Genomic DNA, 21,160 nt, shown 5'->3' with positions numbered 1-21,160 from the left:
CTGGCAGTGTCTATGAGGAGAGAGACAGAGTTAATGCTTAAGAGTCCAATATGACTTCTTTAGAACTCCTGACCTGTTGACCTTTTCTAGCGCTTTGTTTTATTTCAGATTTCCAGCATCTGCAGTATTTCACTTTTATTTAAGGTCATAAGTTGAAGTGTTCCAAATATATCCAAAGGGGGATTCAGGAAAAACATCTTCACCAGAGTATGGGAGAAGGTGCTACACTCTCTGAAATAAAATGCTTTTTAAAAAAAATTCACTCATGGAACATGGGCAATGCTGGCTGGGCCCAGCATTTATTACCCATCTCTAATTGCCCCTTGAGAAGGTGGGGGTGAACTGCCTTCTTGAACCATCGCAGTCAACATGCTGTTGGCTAACCCTCAATGCCCTTCGAAAGGGAATTCCAGGATTTTTACCGAGTGACAGTGAAGGATCGGTGATATATTTCCAAGTCAGGATGGTGAGTGGCTTGGAGGGGAACTTGCAGGGGCGGCATTTAGAAAGACAGATTTCTCTTTGTGTAAGGTGCAGATTTCTCTTTGTGTAAGGTGTCTCCAAAGTGGCCACTGAAGCCACTTATTTGTTGTCAGCAAGCCTCAGGGCCAGATGTAGCATTTGTTGTCCAGGGAGTGAACTGCCAGAGCAGCCAGTAACAGGCCAGACTACTATTCCCATGAAATAGTGGAAACAGAGGAAGGTGAAATGATGACACAAGGAACAGGTCCTTTGAAATAAGTCCGACAGCCTCCACAGTGTGTGCAAGTTATTTAAATTAGCACGTACACACAAATCAGGAACACCCCACACAGACCCTTCCTTGCTATCCAATGCTGATCTGATTACTCCACATTCCCCACCTACTCCGATAACCTTTCACCTCCTCATGTAACAAGAATTGCCCTACTTTTGCCTTAAAAATAATCAGGGGGGTGTGAGATATTGGTTGCTGCCCACTGGAAGTAGCCAGCATCATTTAACCCAGTGAATGCTTCCTGTCGGCAAAGAATTTGTGCAGTAGATGTGGGGACAAAACAATTTTGGTTGTCCTTATAGAGGTTTACAAAATTATGAGAGGCATGGATAGGGTAAATAGGCAAAGTTTTTTCCCTGGGGTCGGGGAGTCCAGAACTGGAGGGCATAGGTTTAGGGTGAGAGGGGAAAAATATAAAAGACACCTAAGGGGCAACATTTTCACACAAGAGTGTGGTGCATGTTTGGAATGAGCTGCCAGAGGAAGTGGTGGAGGCTGGTACAATTACAACATTTAAGAGGCATTTGGATGGGTATATGAATAGGAAGGGTTTGGAGGGATATGGGCCAGGTGGGACTAGATTGGATTGGGATATCTTGTCGGCATGGACAGGTTGGACCGAAGGGTCTGTTTCCATGCTGTACATCTCTATGACTGGAATTTGGTTTCAGTAAGGACTGAAGTGACAGCAAGCACCTTGCTTTTCTCTGTTTAAATAGTGTTCCCGGGGGAAAAGTAGAGCATCAAATGTTCTCGATGGAATCTATAATTTTGAGAATGCTCAACAGGAGTATTGTCTCACAACAGTAATTGGCAATAGCGTTCACAACTAGTCGAGGTGTTCAACCTGTCTGCCAGGTTATGGCAGTGTTAAGGATATGCACAAGAAAATATTGGGGTTCTGCCTGATCACTTGGGTAAAGAGGCACAAATTAACCAGCATTGCTAAATACAGATTAAAACCAAATAAGAACCCTAATAGAACTGCAAATGAGGGAAATCTGAAACAAAAACAGGAATCACTGGAAAATCTCAGCAGGTCTGGCAGCAATTGTGGAGAGAAATCAAAGTTAATGTTTCAGTTCCAGTGACCCTTCTTCAGAACTGAGGGTAACTAGGAAAAAGATTTTTTTTATACAGAAGATAGGATGGGGAATAGGAGTAAACCGGAGATATAGCCCAAAAACAGAAAACAGTTGAACAAAGGAGTAGGTAAAGACAGTCTGGGTGAATGAATAGCTGCCAGTGGAATCTATTAGCTGTCAATGGGCTGTATTTAGTAGCAGCCCATGTGAATGACAAGGCCTGGGGTGTGGGGTGTGTGCGGATTGAAAGCACTTATTTCTGATGTTTACAAAAGCTTGCTGTGTCTAAGTGCCTTATTGCAGTTCCCTTTACAACAGAGGCTGCACTTGGAAAGTAATTCTTTATTCATTCGTGGGAATATGAGTCAACACTGGGTGAACCCAGCATTTATTGCCCATCCCTAGTTGCCCCTTGAGAAGGTGGGGGTAAGATGCCTTCTTGAACTGCTGCAGTCTGTGGGCTGTAGCCCACAGTACCCTTAAGGAGGGAATTCCAGGATTTTGACCCAGCGACACTGAGGGAATGGCGATATATTTCCAAGTTGGAATGGTGAATGGCTTGGAGGAGGAGTTGCAGGAGGTGGTGTTCCCATTGGTTGTGCAGGTGATTAACAGGATTATAGAATCTTACAGTCCTAGAGGAGGATGTTTATAACTTGTCCCATGTGTGCCAACTCCAAAAAAAGCTACCCCAAAACCATCAGTGCAGATATGATGGGCCAAATGGCCTTCTTCCACACTAATAATTCTGCAAAGTTAGTCCACAAACCCGGAAAATTAAATTTAGAGGTGTGTCATATTTGCCTCTTTCGAAGCTGTCCTGAATTTAAGTTAATTAATCAGGGTGTGACTGAGGGTGAAGTTAATCCATCACTTCAACAAGCACAGCTGGTACAACATGTTCATTTTATTCTGTTCAGTTTATGAGGTAGGTACAGCTGCAGATCTCGATGGAATTGCTGACAGTTCTCATTTGAGGTTGGAAAAACACTCCAATTACATGAAAGCAGCATGAAAAAAATCATGCTACATAACCTTGTATAAGAAAAGCATCTCCCTTTCCCTGCAGTCCACGTCTGCTGCAAATAAACAGCTCCACAAATAACTCTCATTTGTCCAAGTAACCGTTTTAACAGCTGAGTGTTTCTCAGGCTTGAGATTAGTTTGAGTTCGGAGGTGCAGTCACCTGCTGCTTGCATGTTCCCTATTTCTCTTCAGTTGTCAGGTGCCCTTGGAATGCATTTGCCATCTTAGAACAGCAACACGTCCAGGGGAGGAGGTGGAAGAACGACAGAGTGAATTTAAATTTGATGAGAGTGTATCTCCCCTCTCATTATGTGTTGCTACTTCTGCACCCATCCAATCCCAGATCACACCACTTACTCACCCAGCTTCCCCCTTCCCTCGCCTCCCATCAGTCTCACAACTTGTCCTTAAAGTGTTGGCATTTAAAGCCTTTCCTCCCTATATTGACCTGAGCTCCAAGACAGTACTGTAATCCTGACCTGACACACTCAGAAACAGACCCAGTCAGTCCAGATACATCAACAAAGATGCAATCACACATCAAGGTCAAGGCCAGTCTTATTTCAAGGATAAAAAAACTGCTCAAAGCTTGCAGTCTCCTGGCACAGGGTGACCTCTACCTGCACAGGACAGCTGAGCTATCTGAGTCACACATAGTCCATGCAGTCAACAATCTCCAAATCAAACTACTGAGAGCTTCACCATCTGTGGACGTCTTTACGGGCATGTCAGGGGTATTATTGTGCAGAGTGTCTGCAATGCTCCAGACATTATGAATTTGGCAGGCTGATGGACCAGTTTATGTTTTCCTGCCCAGCACATTGATATATTTGTACGTAATGTCTTCCAGCAACAGGGTTTGCAAAGCGAAGACCAATGAAACATCAGCTACAAACAGGAGCACTACTGACGTTCTAACCAGTGAAGACTGTACAGAGGACTAAGAGGCTTCCCAGGACTGCCCCACCTACTGGTTTGCAGCATTACTGCAGGTGAATGGCAACAATCTCTGTTCCCAGAGTTTTTTTTAGATTAGATTAGATTACTTACAGTGTGGAAACAGGCCCTTCAGCCCAACAAGTCCACACCGACCCTCCGAAGCACAACCCATCCATACCCCTACAGTTACCCCTTTACCTAACACTGTGGGCAATTTAGCATGGCCAATTCACCTGACCTGCATATCTTTGGACTGTGGGAGGAAACCGGAGCACCCGGAGGAAACCCACACAGACACGGGGAGAACGTGCAAACTCCACACAGTCAGTCGCCTGAGTCGGGAATTGAACCCGGGTCTCTGGCGCTGTGAGGCAGCAGTGCTAACCACTGTGCCACCGTGCCGCCCAAACAGAGTTAGCTCTATTATCGCAGGCTCTTAAAGACAATCCTATGCAAGGCCCCAGAACTAGGTCAAGGTGGGAGAGGTGAGGACAAGGTGAGTTTGTAAATCTCTCATCACCAGGCAGACATACCCTCATTTCACCCCAAATGTAAATATAATCACAACACCATTTGAAAGCAAAACTATATTTAACAAGAGAAAACAATGTTTTAAATGCCATCCTTTCAGAGGTTAGAGGCGAAAAGAGGTTTAATGGAAATGGCGCTCTCAGAGCAATAACCTGATGGTAATCACCCCTCTATCCTGGGAAGTCACCATCGCATCCCTTTTGGGATCAGGGTTTGAAGTGAGTCCAGGCTAAGGAGTTGGGTAGCTCATCTGTTGCATGGTAGAGTGGTCCCTACTGGAGTGTAATTGGCAATCCATCTGTTGTAGAACATACATGAGATACAGTAAAGGCCTCAAAATACATCAGAAATACTGGAACCAACGCTATGGACATCAGCTGGAGGCTGGTTCTGAGGTTGTTTGCAGAAAGGCAACAGGAATTCACAGCTGGAAGATTCAGATAATAATAACAGACAAAAGTTAATAACCTGCGCTCATTAGCCCTAACACCATGTGACAGGACCTGTTTGACACCCCATATTGAGACTGGGAAAAGTCTAATAAACTGCTGCACCAAGGAGTCAAAGAAATCACAAACCCTCCCAATGAATGTAACAGAGAGACAGACAATGCTACAATACAGCACAGTGACTCCACATCCCATCCCCAGTCAGTGGCACAACCGTGGAAAGTTTTTGGCTGTCAAGGTGAAAGGCAAACAGGAGGCATGTGAATTTGTTGGCTGAACACCAGTAACCAACATGATCAGCAGCCTCTTTGCTCACTGGTTCCCCAACTGCAGGAGTCCCAGGCGGCTGTACACAGTGGCTGCAGGAATACCACCTTACTCCTCCAGGAAAGCAGAACAATCTGTCTAACAGAATCACCACCACTCCACTCTCCCTCCACGTCTCCAACGGCAGCTCCCGGTCACTCACGTCACAGGTAATCGAGAATTTCAGTCTCCATTTCATTTTCACTTCCTTCTGACGGTGGATACTCTTCCTCTTCATCCTCCTCATCCTCCGCAGATTCAGAGTCTTCTCTCCCCTGTGTGACCAGTGGCTTCTTTTTTGAAGAGGATGAAACTAAACCCAAAATAAAGGAAAATCCCGTTATCAGGAATATGGAGTCAGTCAGTCAGTCTCACACAGTGGCTCCGGTGACAAACTATAACCTGTTCTTCTGACCACCCCACCGTGTTAACGGAGAGTGACCATTATCCAGGTCATTCACAAACACAGCTGTATGTAAAAGACCTTCACACAGGAATACTGACTCCCCTGCATCATGACCTGGGTGTGCAGTGAGAGAGGGACTCACTGAAATCCTTGTAGAGGGAGGAAGAGCATCATGCCCAGGTTACAGCCAAACTCAGACAGTGTGTTTCTGACAGTGTCAAAACTGAACAGATCTCACCGAACCCCGAAGGGTTTAGAGGGATATGGGGCAAATGAGACTAAATTAATTTAGTATATCAGGTCAGCATGGATGATTTGGACCAAAGGGTCTGTTTCCGTACTGTACATCTCTTTGACCGAAGGTATGGCACTGCAAGGGCAGGGGAACAATGCGCTGAGAAAGGTGCTGTCACTCTGGGAGGACAGGCACCATGCAACACACACAGGAGGTTTCGAGGAGTTGGTCACAGTTAGAGGGAAAATGGAGAAGGGCAACCAAGTGAACTAACCCCTTACTGGTGGTTAAACTGCACAGATTTCAGTACCCCTTTTTCAGCATGCTCACTGGCTTCACCTGCTTTGTTCTTGTGCCAGATTTCTTTAATCATGTTAGACATCCGGTCGCGGAGCTCATCGTTGGTTTTGGGCAGACACCATCCGTCCCGCTCAGTACATGTCGTCTCTCTGCCTTCATTGCGATGAATTATTTTTCTTAAACTGAAATGCCAGAAGGGAACAATTAGAACTGTTTCAAAAACAAAACAAACAGCTGGAAAAGCTCAGCAGGTCTGGCAGCATCTGTGGAGAGAAATCAGAGTTAATGTTTTGGGTCCAGTGACTCTTCCTCAGTTCTGATTTCTGACAGGTGTCTCACTGGAATTGCTGGCATTTGTTGCTTCCAATCCCTAACTGCCCCTGAACAAGCCCTTGCCCTTGGTTTGTTTGGCCATTTCAGAGGGCAGTTAAGAATGGATCACATTGCTGGAGTTACATGATGAGCAGACCCGTAAGGACGGCAGATTTCCAACCCTAAAGGATATTAGTGAACCAGATGAGATATTGAGACAATCAATGTGAAGTTTCTGGTCCCTGTCCCTGAGACTAGCTTTATATTCCAGATTTAATTCACGGACTATATATTCCACGAGCTGTCTTGATGAGATCTGAACACATGTCCTGGCTCATTGGCTTACCAGTCCAGCAATATTATCACTATGCCATCATCTCCCTGCAACTCTTAAGATACACTCAGAATATGAAAAGGCGCTATATCAATTAAAGTTCTTTATTTTGCAGCAACCACTTTATTTCTACTGAGAAAGTTCACTGGAGGGTACAGTACAGATAGAGTTATCCAGACCTGAATGTGCAAACTGCAACCAGCAGAGCACATCTGATCCAGGTTCTGCAATTCAGCAACGGTGTTGCAGCTGTTACACGACACTGGTTAGGCCACTTTGGAACACTGCGTTCACTTCTGCTCTCCCTGCTATAGGAAGGATGCTGTGAAACTTGAAAGGGTTCAGAAAAGGTTTACAAGGATGTTGCCAGGGTTGGAGGGTGAGTGATAGAGAGAAGCTGAATAGGCTGCAGGGCGCAGGCTGAGGTTTATAAAATAATGAGGGACACGGATTGAGTAAATAAACAAGGTCTTTTTCCCAAGGGAGAGGAGTCCAAAACGAGAGGGCATACATTTAGGGCGAGAAGGATAAGATTTAAAAGGGACCTAAGGGGCAGCTTTTTCACGCAGAGGGTGATACGTGTATGGGATGAGCTGCCAGAGGAAGTGAAGGAGACTGGTACAATTACAGCATTTAAAAGGCATCTGGATGGGGACATGAATAAAAAGGGTTTAGAGGGATATAGGCCAAATGCCGGCAAATGAGACTAAATTAATTTAGGATATCAGGTCAGCATGGATGATTTAGACCAAAGGGTCTGTCTCCGTACTGTACATCTCTGACTCTCGTTTTCAAGTCGAGTCACGTCCGCACATTCCATCTATCTCTGCTAATACAGTATTGAAGTAGCACCGCACTGTCAGAGGATCAGTACTGAGGGAGTGCCGCACTGTCAAAGGATCAGTACTGAGAGAGCGCCGCACTGTCAGAGGGTCAGTGCTGAGAGAGCGCCGCACTGTCAGAGGGTCAGTGCTGAGGGAGTCCCGCACTGTCGCAGGGTCAGTGCGGAGGGAGCGCTGCACTGTCGGCTGGTCAGTACTGAGGGAGCACCGCACTGTTGGAGGGTCAGTGCTGAGGGAACACCGCAGTATCAGAGGGTCAGTGTTGAGGGAGCGCCGCACTGTCGGAGGGTCAGTACTGAGGGAGCGCCGCACTGTGGGAGGGTCAGTGCTGAGGGAGCGCTGCACTGTCAGAGGGTCAGCGCTGAGGGAACACCGCAGTATCAGAGGGTCAGTGTTGAGGGAGCGCCGCACTGTCGGAGGGTCAGTACTGAGGGAGCGCCGCACTGTGGGAGGGTCAGTGCTGAGGGAGTGCCGCACTGTCGGAGGGTCAGTGCTGAGGGAGCACCGCACTGTTGGTGAATCAGTGCTGTGTAGTCAGACAGCAAGTACTGTGGGAGTCTCACATTATCAGAGGTGCCACCTTTCAAATGGAACTTTAAGCTGAAAATCTCCCTTTTTCTCAGATAGAGGTGAAGAGAAGTAGTATGTGAAGAGAAACTGGGTCTTTCTCCATTGTGTGATGGTCAATATTTATTCTTCAACCAGCTTAGCTGCACAACACTGAATGAGACCAAGCCTTTGAAACAAATGTGCTCAGTTTTTACCCTTCTCAATACATCCACAGTGCAGCAACTCCCAAAACTCTGCTCCCATTCCCCAGTTACTACCGAGTCATTACCTCTCTGCGTCCAGGTCACACAGCTGGTAAAACATCTGACGATAAGGAGGCAAAGTGTCCTCCCGGAATATGTAGGCCGACGGCTGGAATGACAAAAACAGCAGCAACAGGTCATCGACAGATTCACATTTTATAAAGTCCAGATTGGTTTAAATCGAGTCCTTGCTGAGACCGGGATTTTGGATTATTCAGACTAACACCCGAGTAGAGGGACTACCGGGGCCTCAAAGATATTGTGGCAGGAATAGCTAAAACATTGATAAAGGGACAGCAACAACAGGGGAAGGAGGAACAATTCAACCCATTATCAATAAGCCAGTGGTATTTACACGGAGCCGCCCCCTGACTTGCTTTAGCCCATGAACTCCCACCTCTGTAAGGTTTGTTCTGATAAAAGCACCCTTGTTACCCCAACAATAATAGACCTGTGTTGGAAACTTACTTTGAGTTTGTATCCAGATGATGTGAGTTTCTTCCTCTCTGGGACATTGGGAACTACTGAAGCTTTTCCCAAATCCTGAATACTCACAACCTGGGGGGCTAAGAGGTGGAGAAAGAGCATCAATTCTACACTCAGTCTGACTTAAATCATACAATTAATTCACACAAATATAGTCTCCACACCCTTTACACTACTCATGTTTGACAATGCAGCTACCTAGATCGGCCACACAGTCTTTTGGGTCTGTCAACAAGTCTGAACACATTCTTAATGATTCAGCCAAGTCAACTCTTCAAACAATCTCAATCAGCTGGTTGCAGTGTCTTACTGAGGAGATTCAGAGCGTAGCAGCTTTTAAAGAAATAGAAATGCTAGTTTACTTGGCTTTTTGTTTTTGACAAGTATTGCCCAAAGCTGGCAAATCCCACTAAACCCCAAATCTGTGAGGAGAGGGGACGGTTTCTCCCTGCAGGTCGTGTATCCCCGTGAGCCAAGGGGACTGGTTCCTTCCCAGATCCCTGAAACCATCCTATGGGACACATGTACCAGCCCAGACTGAGGGGTATCCAGCCTGTTTACAGTGTGTATGGCCTCCTCAGTGAGCAAAGCGCTAGCCAGAACCTGGGAAATCATGGAGTGCCTTCTCCTCAACACCAAACCCGTCTTTAAAATTCAAATGTACAAACATTGTTCATCTCTACATCGATGGTTGTCGGTGGTGACAGAGATGGGGAGGGACAATGTCACTGACGCATTTGAACAAATTTCCACATCCCACTCTCTCTTTCCAATTCAACTATTTACACAGAGGGGGCTGTGACAGCAGTGACTGATCAGTTGACCAAGAACCTGATGATCTCAGCTCTCTGCCTGGGCAGCACCTCCATTGTCCAAACTGAAATGGCAGCAACTACGCAGCATGAAAGAACTCCTCAGAGAACAATGGGTCTTCAGCATGGGCAGTGGACACTGATTCACTCCACGTGAATCCAGACCCACAGTAATATGGCTGCCTCAAAAGTGCCGTCTGAAATGGCCAAGCAAACCGCTCAGTTCAAGGGGAGTGAAGGATGGGCTATAAATGCTTGTCAGTGGCAACCAAAGCCTATCAAATCATTTGTAAAATGTTCGGGGGTTGGAGAAGGATTTCCATGAGGTACAGTGAAAGTATCCCTACCCTGGGCCAGAAACTACAGGCTCAGCAGAGATTTCTTAGATCCTCGACAAGCCCGGAGTGATTTGGGCTTTTGATTGAATTGTGTGGCCATTCCAAATAAGTCGGGACACACAAAGTATCACAAGTTGTGTGGATCACATTGTTTGGATAACAGGGTCTATCACAAAGTAACCTTCTGTTCTAAGTTCTGACCCTGTGTCTAAGTTCTGAAGAAGGGTCACTGGACCCGAAACGTTAACTCTGCTATCTCTCCACAGGTGGTGCCGGACCTGCTGAGTTTTCCCAGCAATTTCTGTGTGTTTCTATCAGCGCCGAGGCTTGTCTGTGTTCAGTACCTGGCTTGCTGATGGTGATGGGGAGACTGTAATTAAACGTGCTGCGCTTTGCCTTCACTGGCATGTCTGAGGGCATGTAACCTGCAAAAAAAAAAGATATTACATCAGCATTATTGTTGTTATATAAAAACAGTTCCAGATTCCAGTTCGATTGTTCTCCTCTACGCTATCACACAGTTCAGGACTCATCTCTGGTTCATGGCTAAGAGAGTGCCGCACTGTTGGGAGGGTCAGTGCTGAGGGAGTGCCACGCTTTCGGAGGGTCAGCGCTGAGGGACTGCTGCACTGTCGGAGGGTCAGTGCTGAGCAAGCTCCACACTGTCGGAGGGTCAGCACTGAGGGAGTGCTACACTGTCGGAGGGTCAGTGATGAGCAAGCTCCACACTGTCGTAGGGTCAGTGCTGAGCAAGTTCCACACTGTCGGAGGGTCAGCGCTGAGGGGGCGCCGCACTGTTGGAGGGTCGGTGCTGAGGGAGCGCCGCACTGTCGGAGGGTCAGCGCTGAGGGGGCACCGCACTGTCGGAGCATGATTGCTGCACTGTTGGAACATCAGCGCTGAGGGAGTGCTGCACTGTTGGAGGGTCAGTGCCAAGGGAGTGGGGCACTGTTGGATGGTCAGTGCTGAGGGAGTGCCGCACTGTTGGAGGGTCAGTACTGAGGGAGCACCACACTGTTGGAGGGTCAGTGCTGAGGGAGCGCCGCACTGTCGGAGGGTCAGTGCTGAGAGAGTGCCGCACTGTCGGAGGGTCAGTGCTGAGAGAGTGCCTCACTGTCGGAGGGTCAGTGCTGAGAGAGTGCCGCACTGTCGAAGGGTCAGTGCTGAGAGAGTGCCGCACTGTCGGAGGGTCAGTGCTGAGAGAGTGCCGCACTGTCGGAGGGTCAGTGCTGAGAGAGTGCCGCACTGTCGGAGGGTCAGTGCTGAGAGAGTGCCGCACTGTCGGAGGGTCAGTGCTGAGAGAGTGCCGCACTGTCGGAGGGTCAGTGCTGAGAGAGTGCCGCACTGTCGGAGGGTCAGTGCTGAGAGAGTGCCGCACTGTCGGAGGGTCAGTGCTGAGAGAGTGCCGCACTGTCGGAGGGTCAGTGCTGAGAGAGTGCCGCACTGTCGGAGGGTCAGTGCTGAGGGAGTGGGCACAGTTGGAGGGTCAGTGCTGAGAGACTGCCGCACAGTTGGAGGGTCAGTGCTGAGGGAGTGCCGCACAGTTGGAGGGTCAGTGCTGAGGGAGTGCCGCACTGTTGGAGGGTCATTGCTGAAGGAGTGCTGCACTGTTGGAGGGTCAGTGCTGAGGGAGAGGGCATTGTCAGAGGGTCAGTGCTGAGGGAGTGCCGCACTGTCAGAGGGTCAGTGCTGAGGGAGTGCTGCACTGTTGGAGGGTCAGTGCTGAGGGAGAGGGCATTGTCAGAGGGTCAGTGCTGAGAGAGTGCTGCACTGTCGGAGGGTCAGTGCTGAGAGGGTGCCGCTGTGTGAGAGGGTCAGTGCTCAGGGAGAGGGCATTGTCGGAGGGTCGACTGGATTGTTCTGCCGTTATTGCTGGATACAATCGAATCACTTCTTGCTGCCAGTTACCGTGCTTGGTGCTGCATCGTAGCCTGAAATCCAACACTTGGTAAATCTTTGCTTTGGGATCTTTTCGTGGATCGTACCCAAACCTGACCCAGAGACTCCGCCAGGGCCCTGTAAGCTGTGGCAAAGAGGGGAGGGTGAGGGGAGACACAACAAAAATAGTATGATGCAGTTGGTGTCCCTCCCTGAGGGCAGTATGTTCAAGTCCCATCTGCCGTGAAGATTTAACCTAACATGTCCAAACAGGTTGATTAACAATAGTTTTTATAAAGAGGGAAGAACTGGGGCTGGGGGGAAAACTGTGGGACTTATATAAGCAATAAACAGTCTTCATAAATAAAATCGATTATCTTAGTTTGATTATCCTGGTTAGAATCTACTAACAGCTGCAGAGTTGCATTTTTGATGTACCTTAGGACAGGCAAAATCGACGTTTCGGGCAAAAGCCCCGAAGGGCTTTTGCCCGAAACGTCGATTTTGCCTGTCCTCGGATGCTGCCTGAATTGCTGTGCTCTTCCAGCACCACTGATCCAGAATCTGGTTTCCAGCATCTGCAGTCATTGTTTTTACCTTTTTGATGTACCTGTCAGTCTGCTCCAAAGCTGAAACATGACATCTAGTCTCAGTTCTACAAGAAAGCACTGTGGGGAAGAAGCCGTCTTTGAGTGATTTCATAGACAGACTCTGTAAGAGTCCAGTATTACATGATGCAATGGGCCAGTACAGCATTAGAAAGGAGTGGGAGGGTGCATCTTCTACTCAGAGAAGCAAAGGAAATAGGAGGAGTGGGCCATTCAGTCCTTTGAGCCTGCTCTTCCATTTAATATGCCCGTGGCTGGTTATCCACTCAGTACCCTGTACCCACATTCCTCGATCCCAATATCTAACTCCTTGAAAACATTCAATGTTTTAGCCTTAACTGCTTATTGTGGCAGAAAGTTCCACAGTCTCACCATTCTCTGTGTGAAGACATTTCTCCTCATTTCAGTCCTAAACAAGTCCTACTGATATCCTCAGACTGTGATCCCTGATCATCAGGAATATCCTTCCTCCATGTACTGTCTAGCCATACAGTCATACACCCTGTTAGAACAGGGTGTCCCCCAGCCAGCTGGAAATACCTTCAAACCTCAAGAAGTTTCAGCCTGATCAAAGCTCATCATCCACCCTGTGTTAACCCATTCCTTTCCCATCTACCCAACCATCTCTCACAGCAACACATCTATCCTCAGCAATCAAGCCTGAAAATGGTACCAAATGGAAACTGTAATTAGCCAGACGCTACAGAAACAAGTGTCTGAATTCAGTAAAACCTTCATTACAGACTGAGTTCACCTCTCTTCCACCACACCAGATCCAACTTCTTTCATCTTTGCTCTTGATGATGGGGCCCGTACTGAGAAGGAATGACAGCAGTCCACAAACAACCCCCCCAACACACACACACATTTTCTCATGTTGCTTCCAATTCTTCGTGAGTGAACTCGAAATTTTTCAAAATTCTTTGAATAGGTTGTGGATGTTGCTGACAAGGCCAGCATCTGTTGCCCATCCCTAATTGCCCTTGGACTGACTGGCCTGCTAGCACTATTTCAGAAGGCAGTTAAGAGTCAGCCACATTACTGTAGGTCTGGAAGAAGAATAAGAGAATGACCTTATTGAAATAAGCACAATTCTTAGGGACCTTGATAGGACTGGATGTGGAGAGGTTGTTTCCTCTTGTGGGCCAGTCTAGAACCAGAGGGCATAATCTCAGAATAAGTGACTCTGGAATTTTTATTTTCACCTCAGAGAGCTGTCAAGACTGGATCATTAAGTATATTCAAGCCTGAATGAGGCAGGCTTCTAATCAGTAAAGGGAAGCGGGATTATGGGGATAAGGCAGGAAAATGGAGTTGAGGATTATCAGATCAGCCACTGAATGACGGAGCAGACTCAAATGAGCTGAGTGGGCCACTTCTGTTATGTGTTATGAAAATGTGGGGTGTACTGTACCTTTAACAGAGTTAAAAGATGGCAGAACTACCTGACAGCACCAAGTGTTCTGAACAAGATATAGTGTAACCTTTTGGTCCAGCAGCTAGTGTAGCTGGTTGCCTGGAGACAAAAAAAAAGCAAATTTGAATTAGGCCAATCTGTTTAAATTATACCCCGAAAAATACCAAATTCCAATCAAGTTTGAATTTAGTATTAAATATTAAAAGCCAATGACATAATCCGATGCTTTAGGGGTATAAGACTGGGAAAAATTGAACAGTTGAGAAGAGAACTGCCAAGCCAGTAGCATGTACAGGCTGCCCAAAAATAGTTCTCTTAAAGGTACCTTTATTGATCAGTGACCTATGAAACAGAAATCCATAAGAAAAAGAAAAGAAGACAGATGAAGATATATAAAGAAGATGTGACAACTGGTGGTTTTGAAATTTGAATTTTGGTAAATCTCAATCAGGGGTTTATCAAACTAGTATTATAGAAGGGAAAGTAAAAGATAGATTAGAGGAAGGAGTTGTAAATAGTTGTTAGTTAATTACTCTCTGTTATACTTTTAAGAAATAAAGTTGTTCAATTCAACTTAATAGTTCTTGGCCTCTTGAATTTTCACAGATTACTGCACGGGATAAATCTTTTCTGTGTTGCTGGTTTAAATTAAGCAGGAGGGTTTACCCCGTGACATAACACCTGACATCTTGTGGTCTTATGGAGTCACATTTTGGCCAGACTGAATAAGAGTGGCAGATTTCCCTCTCTAAATTTGTTCACAAATCAGACAGGGTTTTATAACAAGATTAGAGTGGTGCTGGAAAAGCGCAGCAGGTCAGGTAGCATACAAGGAGCAGGAAAATCGACCTTTTGTACAAAAGCCTTTCATCAGGAATGAAGGGTTTTTGCCTGAAACATTGACTTTCCTGCTCCTCGGTTGCTGTTGACCTGCTGCGCTTTTCCAGCACCACTCTAATCTTGAATCTAATCTCCAGCATCTGCAGTCCTCACTTTCGCCTAGGGTTTTATAACAATGACAGTTCTCATGCTCACCATTACCGAGATGAATTCCAGACTTGTTTTTTTAAATTAACTGTATTTAAATTCGATATGTGCCATGTGGGATTTGAACCTGTGACCCCCTCCCGCCCCGAAGTCTGGGATTGTTGGATTACTCATCCAGTGACATTACCACACACCATCCTCCCTGGTGCTGTCAACTATTCAACTCCTTGGGGAAGGAGCCACAGTTCCTGCTTTAGCAGGGGTGACAAGCCTGTGATAGGACCAGTACCTGGGCAGATGCACAGACCCAGGGAGACACACCCACAGCTCTGACCTAGTCTATTCACCTTAGTGTTAACGAGGCATACACAGTTCACCTTCACACACAGGATGATGCATTCATGAACTGAACCAATCAGTGAAGCAGAGTTAAAGCAGCAACCCACCATGTAGTATGCCACGAAAGGCAAAAGCAGCTTCAGTTTGTCTGGGTGAATGTCAATATTCGACTTCACTGCATTCCGGGACCAAATGGGCCGGATTTCGAAAAGCTGTGAAAACAGAGACAGACGTGAACAATCAAATCTCTGGGTTGCAGTGATCCCAATTAAACTCCTGTATCTTTAAAAGATTATGGAAACACAACTAATTCTTCACTAGGAAAAGGACATAACAGTCACCCAGGTTTTGTACTGAGGGAGAAATGGCTCCATGTCAGAAAAAGTCCATTCCTCAGGCAGCTGAGGAATTTAATTTTAAATATATTAATACTCTGCAGCACTGCACACAGAGAGCCAAACCCAAGGATAGGCCTCAGCTAGTTGGCTTCAAACTGCTCTGTGAAGTGGCCCACCAAGCCACTTAGTTTGTATCAAATACAGCCAAGCTCCAATTTAAGTAAATCCCTCCACTGGGAAAGACCTTCATTTTACAACCTCAAGTTTCAAATGAAGCAATTTTGAAAATGTCACTGTTGCAATGTAAGAAACCCAGCAGCCAATGTAGACTGTAGTGTACAAACACGCAGATAATTTGTTTTACAACCTGATAAATAGTGGCAGAATACTGTGCAAAACTGCCCTGTTCTTTAAAACTTCAGTTTGAAAGTGATGCTGTTCTGAAGAAATACCGGGGGAGATGTAGACAGAGCAGAGACACCTTCAGCACTCACCCTCTTCAGCTCCTCTTCGGCTCTCCGGTCTGGGGTCTGTGAGTTGAATTTCCTCCAGTTCTGAACAGCAGCTTCAAGGGGCTGGGATGGCACCTCTGCATCATCAAAATTCACAAATATGGCGTTGTGAGGACGGCGAGCACGCCCCAGGCCTATCAGGTTCTCGTTGGATACTTTTGGAGGATGGTAACCATCCCTGCAAACAAGGAAAGCCACAAATAAAGAAAACAAACTTCACTGGAATGCTTTCACAGAAACTGGATATTTGACTGTTCTCTCATTAGGTAAAGTTACCAGAGTCTTACTGGACCATAGAGCTGATCTCCCTTAGAATAATACAGCGCAGTACAGCCCTTGATGTTGCACTAACCTGAGAAACCAATCTGAAGCCTATCTAACTTACACTATTCCACTATCATCCATATGTTTATCCAATGACCATTTAAATGCCCTTAAAGTTGGCGAATCTACTACTGTTGTAGGCAGTGCATTTCACGTCCCTACTACTCTCTGAGTAAAGAAACTACCTCTGACATCTGTCCTATATCTATCATCCCTCAATTTAAAGCTACGTCCCCTTGTGCTAGCCATCGCCATCCGAGGAGAAAGGCTCTCACTGTCCACCCTATCTGCCCCTCTGATCATCTTGTATGTTTCAATTAAGTCACCTCTTAACCTCCTTCTTTCGAACGAAAACAGCCTCAAGTCCCTCAGCCTTTTCTCAAAAGACCAGGCAACATCCTAGTAAATCGCCTCTGCACCCTTTCCGATGCTTCCACATCCTTCCTATAATGCGGTGACCAGAACTGTACGCAATATTCCAAATGCAGCCGCACCAGACCTCATGTCCCCGAAACTCAATCCCTCTACCAATAAAGGCTAACACACCAAATGCCTCCTTTACAACCCTATCAACATGGATGGCAACTTTCAGGGATCTATGCACATGGACACTGCGATCTCTCTGCTCATTTACACTACCAAGAATTTTACCATTTGCCCAGTACACTGCATTCCTGTTACTCCGTCCAAAGTGAATCACCTCACACCTTTCTGCATTAAACTCCATTTGCCACATCTCAGCCCAGCTCTGCAGCTTATCTATGTCCCTCTGTAACCTGCAACATCCTACTGCACTATCCACAACTCCACCGACCTTAGCATTATCCGCAATTTACTAACTCATTCTTCTTTGCCCTCATCCAGGTCATTTATAAAAATGACAAACAGCAGTGGTCTCAAAACAGATCCTTAGTACACCACTGGTAACTGAGCTCCAAGATGAATATTTCCCATCAACCACCACCCTCTGTCTTCTTTCAGCTAGTCAATTTCTGATCAAACTGCTAAATCACCCTCAATCCCATGCCTCCATATTTTCTACAATAGCCTACCGTGGAGAACCTTATCAAACACTTTATTGAAAACCATATACACTACATCAACTACTCTAACCTCTCCAACTGTTTGGTCACCTTCTGAAAGAACTCAAGAAGGTTTGTGAGGCATGACCTACCCTTCACAAAATCATGTTGACTATCCCTAATCAAATTACTCATTTTTAGATGATTATAAATCCTATCTCTTATAATTCTTTCCAAAACTTTGCCCACAACAGAAGTAAAGCTCACTGGTCTATAATTATCAGGGTTGCCTCCACTCCCCTTCTCAAACAAGGGGACAACATTTGCCATCTTCTTTTTCCTGTGAATACTGACGAAAAATATTCAATTAGAGTCTCTCCTATCACTTCAAACTCCATGCACAGATTCCCATTACTGTCCTTGATTGGCCCTAATCTTACTCTAGTCATTCTTTTGTTCCTGACATACCTACAGAAAACTTTAGGGTTTTATTGATCCTATCTGCCAAAGACGTCTCCTGTCCCCTCCTTGCTCTTCTTAACTCTCTCTTTAGGTCCTTCGTGGCTAACTTGTAACTCTCAGGTGCCCAAACTGAGTCTTCACGCCTCATTTTTACGTAAGCCTCCTTCTTCCTCTTGACAAAGGTTTCAACTTCTTTAGTAAACCATGGTTCCCTCGCTCAACCACTTCCTCCCTGCCTGGCAGGTACATACTTATCAAGGACACGCAGTAGCTGTTCTTTGAACAAGCTCCAAATTTCCATGGTGCCTATCCTTGCCTCATTGCATCATAATTGCCTTTGCCCCACCGTAATACTTGCCCTGCAGTATATATCCATCCCTTTCCATCGCTAAAGTAAACATAACCGAATTGTGGGCACTATCACCAAAGTGTTCACCTAACTTGAAATCTAACACCTGGCCGGGTTCATTACCCAGTAGAAATGGATAGATGGATACCACTGGGCAAGAGTTACAGCTGGGGGAAAGGCAGTTACAATGCGATTAGGCAAGATTTAGGAAGCATAGGATGGGGAAGGAAACTGCAGGGGATAGGCACATTAGAAATGTGGAGCTTATTCAAAGAAAAGCTACTGTGTGTCCCAGATAAGTATGTACCTGTCAGGTAGGGAGGAAGCTGTAGGGCGCGGGAGCCGTGGTTCACGAAGGAAGTGGAATCTCTGGTCAAGAGGAAGAAGAAGGCTTATGTTAGGATGAGATGTGAAGGCTCAGTTAGGGCACTTGAAGGTTATAAGGTAGCCAGGAAAGACCTGAAGAGAGAGCTCAGAAGAGCCAGGAGACATGAGAAGTTGTTGGCGGATAGGGTCAGGGTAAACCCTAAGGCTTTCTATAGGTATTTAAGGAATAAAAGAATGACAAGAGTAAGATTAGGGCCAGTCAAGGATAGTAGTGGGAAGTTGTGTGTGGAGTCAGAGGAGATAGGGGAAGCACTAAAAGAATATTTTTCAACAGTATTCACTCCAGAAAATGACAATGTTGTCGAGGAGAATACTGAGAGACTAGGTGTGATTGAGGTTCACATTTCGAAGCTCCTTGGATGCTGCCTGAACTGCTGTGCTCTTCCAACACCACTAATCCAGAATCTGGTTTCCAGCATCTGTAGTCATTGTTTTTACCTCATATTAGAAGTCCTGCCGAGTTTGAAAATAGATAAGTCCCCTGGGCCGGATGGGATTTATCCGAGGATCCTCTGGGAAGCCAGGAAGGAGATTGCCGAGCCTTTGGCATTGATCTTTAAATCGTCATTGTCTACAGGAATAGTGCCAGAAGACTGGAGGATAGCAAATGTGGCTTCCCTGTTCAAGAAGGGGAGTAGAGACAATCCTGGTAATTATAGACCAGTGAGCCTTACTTCAGTTGTTGGTAAAGTGTTGGAAAAGGTTATAAGAGATAGGCTTTATAATCATCTAGAAAAGAATAATTTGATTAGGGATAGTCAGCACGGTTTTGTGAAGGGTAGGTCGTGGCTCACAAACCTTTTTGAGTTCTTTGAGAAGGTGACCAAACAGGTAGATGAGAGTAAACCGGCTGATGTGGTGTATTTGGATTTCAGCAAGGCGTTCCACAAGGTTCCCCACAGTAGGCTATTGTACAAAATGCAGAGGAATGGGATTGTGGGAGATATAGCAGTTTGGATCAGTAATTGGCTTGCTGAAAGAAGACAGAGGGTGGTAGTTGATGGGAAATGTTCATCCTGGAGTCCAGTTACCAGTGGTGTACCACAAGGGTCGGTGTTGGGTCCACTGCTGTTCATCATTTTTATAAACGAAACTGGATGAGGGCGTAGAAGGGTGGGTTAGTAAATTGCAGACGACACTAAGGTCGGTGGAATTGTGGATAGTGGCGAAAGATGTTGTAGGTTACAGAGAGACATAGATAAGCTGCAGAGCTGGGCTGAGAGGTGGAAAATGGAGTTTAATGCGGACAAATATGAGGTGATTCACTTTGGTCGGAGTAACTGGAATGCAAAGTACTGGGCTCATGGTAAGATTCTTGGTAGTGTAGATGAGCAGAGAGATCTGTGTCCAGGTACACAGATCTTTGAAAGTTGCCACCCAGGTTGACAGGGTTGTTAAGAAGGCATACAGTGTTTTAGCTTTTATTAATAGAGGGATCGAGTTCCAGAATCATGAGGTTATGCTACAGCTATACAAAACTCTGGTGCGGCCGCACATGGAGTACTGTGTACAGTTCTGGTCACCACTTTATAAGAAGGATGTGGAAACTTTGGAAAGGGTGCAGAGGAGATTTACTAGGGTGTTGTCTGGTATGAAGGGAAGGTCTTACGAGGAAAGGCTGAGGGACTTGAGGCTGTTTGTTCGAGAGAAGAAGGTCGAGAGTTGGCATAGTAGAAGCATACAAGACGATCAGAGGATTAGATGGGGTGGTCAGTGAGAGTCTTTTTACAAGAATGGCGACAGCGAGCACGAGGGGGCATAGCTTTAAATTGAGGGGTGATAGATATAGGACAGATGTCAGAGGTAGTTTCTTTACTTAAGAGTAGTAAGGGTATGGAATGCTTTGCCTGCAACGGTAGTAGATTCGCCAACTTTAAGTACATTTAAGTCGTCATTGGACAAGCATATGGACGTACATGGAATAGTGTAGGTTAGATGGGCTTCAGATTGGTATGACAGGTCGGCGCAACATCGAGGGCCGAAGGGCCTGTACTGCGCTGTAATGTTCTATGTTCTATGTACTGAATCTAATATGGCCTTGCCTATTGTTGGCCTGTCTACATACTGTGTCAGGAAACCCTCCTGCACACACTGGACAAGCTGACTCAAACTATAGCGTTTCCAATCAACAGCTGGAAAGTTCAAGATCCCCCATAACAACTACCCTGTTACTTTCGCTTCTATCAAGTATCATCTTTGCAATCCTTTCCTCTACATCTCTGGAACTATTTGGAGGCCTATAGAACACTGCCAACAGGGCGACCTCTCCTTTCCTGTTTCTAACCTGAGCCCAAACTACCTCAGTAGACGAGTCCTCATCAAATGTCCTTTCTGCCACTGTAATACGGTCCTTAACTAACAATGCCACATCGCCCCCTCTTTTACCATCTTCTCTGTTCTTACTGAAACATCTAAATCACTGAACCTCCAACAACAAAAAATTCCTGTCCCTGCTCTATCCATGCCTCCGAAATGGCCACAACAAAGTCCCAGGTACCAACCCATGCTGCAAGTTCATCCACCTGATTCTGGATGCTCTTGGCATTGAAGTAGACACATTTAATACC

General features: G+C 46.1%; 1 protein-coding gene across 1 annotated transcript in view; it reads right to left on the bottom strand.

The window, feature by feature from the left end:
* Positions 1–2,729: 2,729 nt before the first annotated feature.
* Positions 2,730–21,160, bottom strand: part of gtf3c5 (general transcription factor IIIC, polypeptide 5) — a 50,332-nt gene continuing 31,901 nt past the window's right edge. Inside the window, exons 4-11 of the mRNA XM_043720600.2 lie at positions 16,032–16,227; positions 15,307–15,411; positions 11,879–11,993; positions 10,315–10,395; positions 8,803–8,900; positions 8,361–8,443; positions 6,074–6,216; positions 2,730–5,406 (exon numbers count right to left, since the gene is read on the bottom strand). Coding sequence (XP_043576535.2) covers positions 5,258–5,406; positions 6,074–6,216; positions 8,361–8,443; positions 8,803–8,900; positions 10,315–10,395; positions 11,879–11,993; positions 15,307–15,411; positions 16,032–16,227 — 970 coding nt within the window. The 3' untranslated portion in view covers positions 2,730–5,257. The remainder of the gene's footprint in view (positions 5,407–6,073; positions 6,217–8,360; positions 8,444–8,802; positions 8,901–10,314; positions 10,396–11,878; positions 11,994–15,306; positions 15,412–16,031; positions 16,228–21,160) is intronic.

The sequence above is a fragment of the Chiloscyllium plagiosum genome, unplaced genomic scaffold (assembly GCF_037043375.1).
Source record: "Chiloscyllium plagiosum isolate Xiang-an unplaced genomic scaffold, Cpla_swu_hap1 HiC_scaffold_21, whole genome shotgun sequence".
Lineage (NCBI taxonomy): Eukaryota > Metazoa > Chordata > Chondrichthyes > Orectolobiformes > Hemiscylliidae > Chiloscyllium > Chiloscyllium plagiosum.
This window is presented reverse-complemented; position numbering and strand designations above follow the sequence as displayed.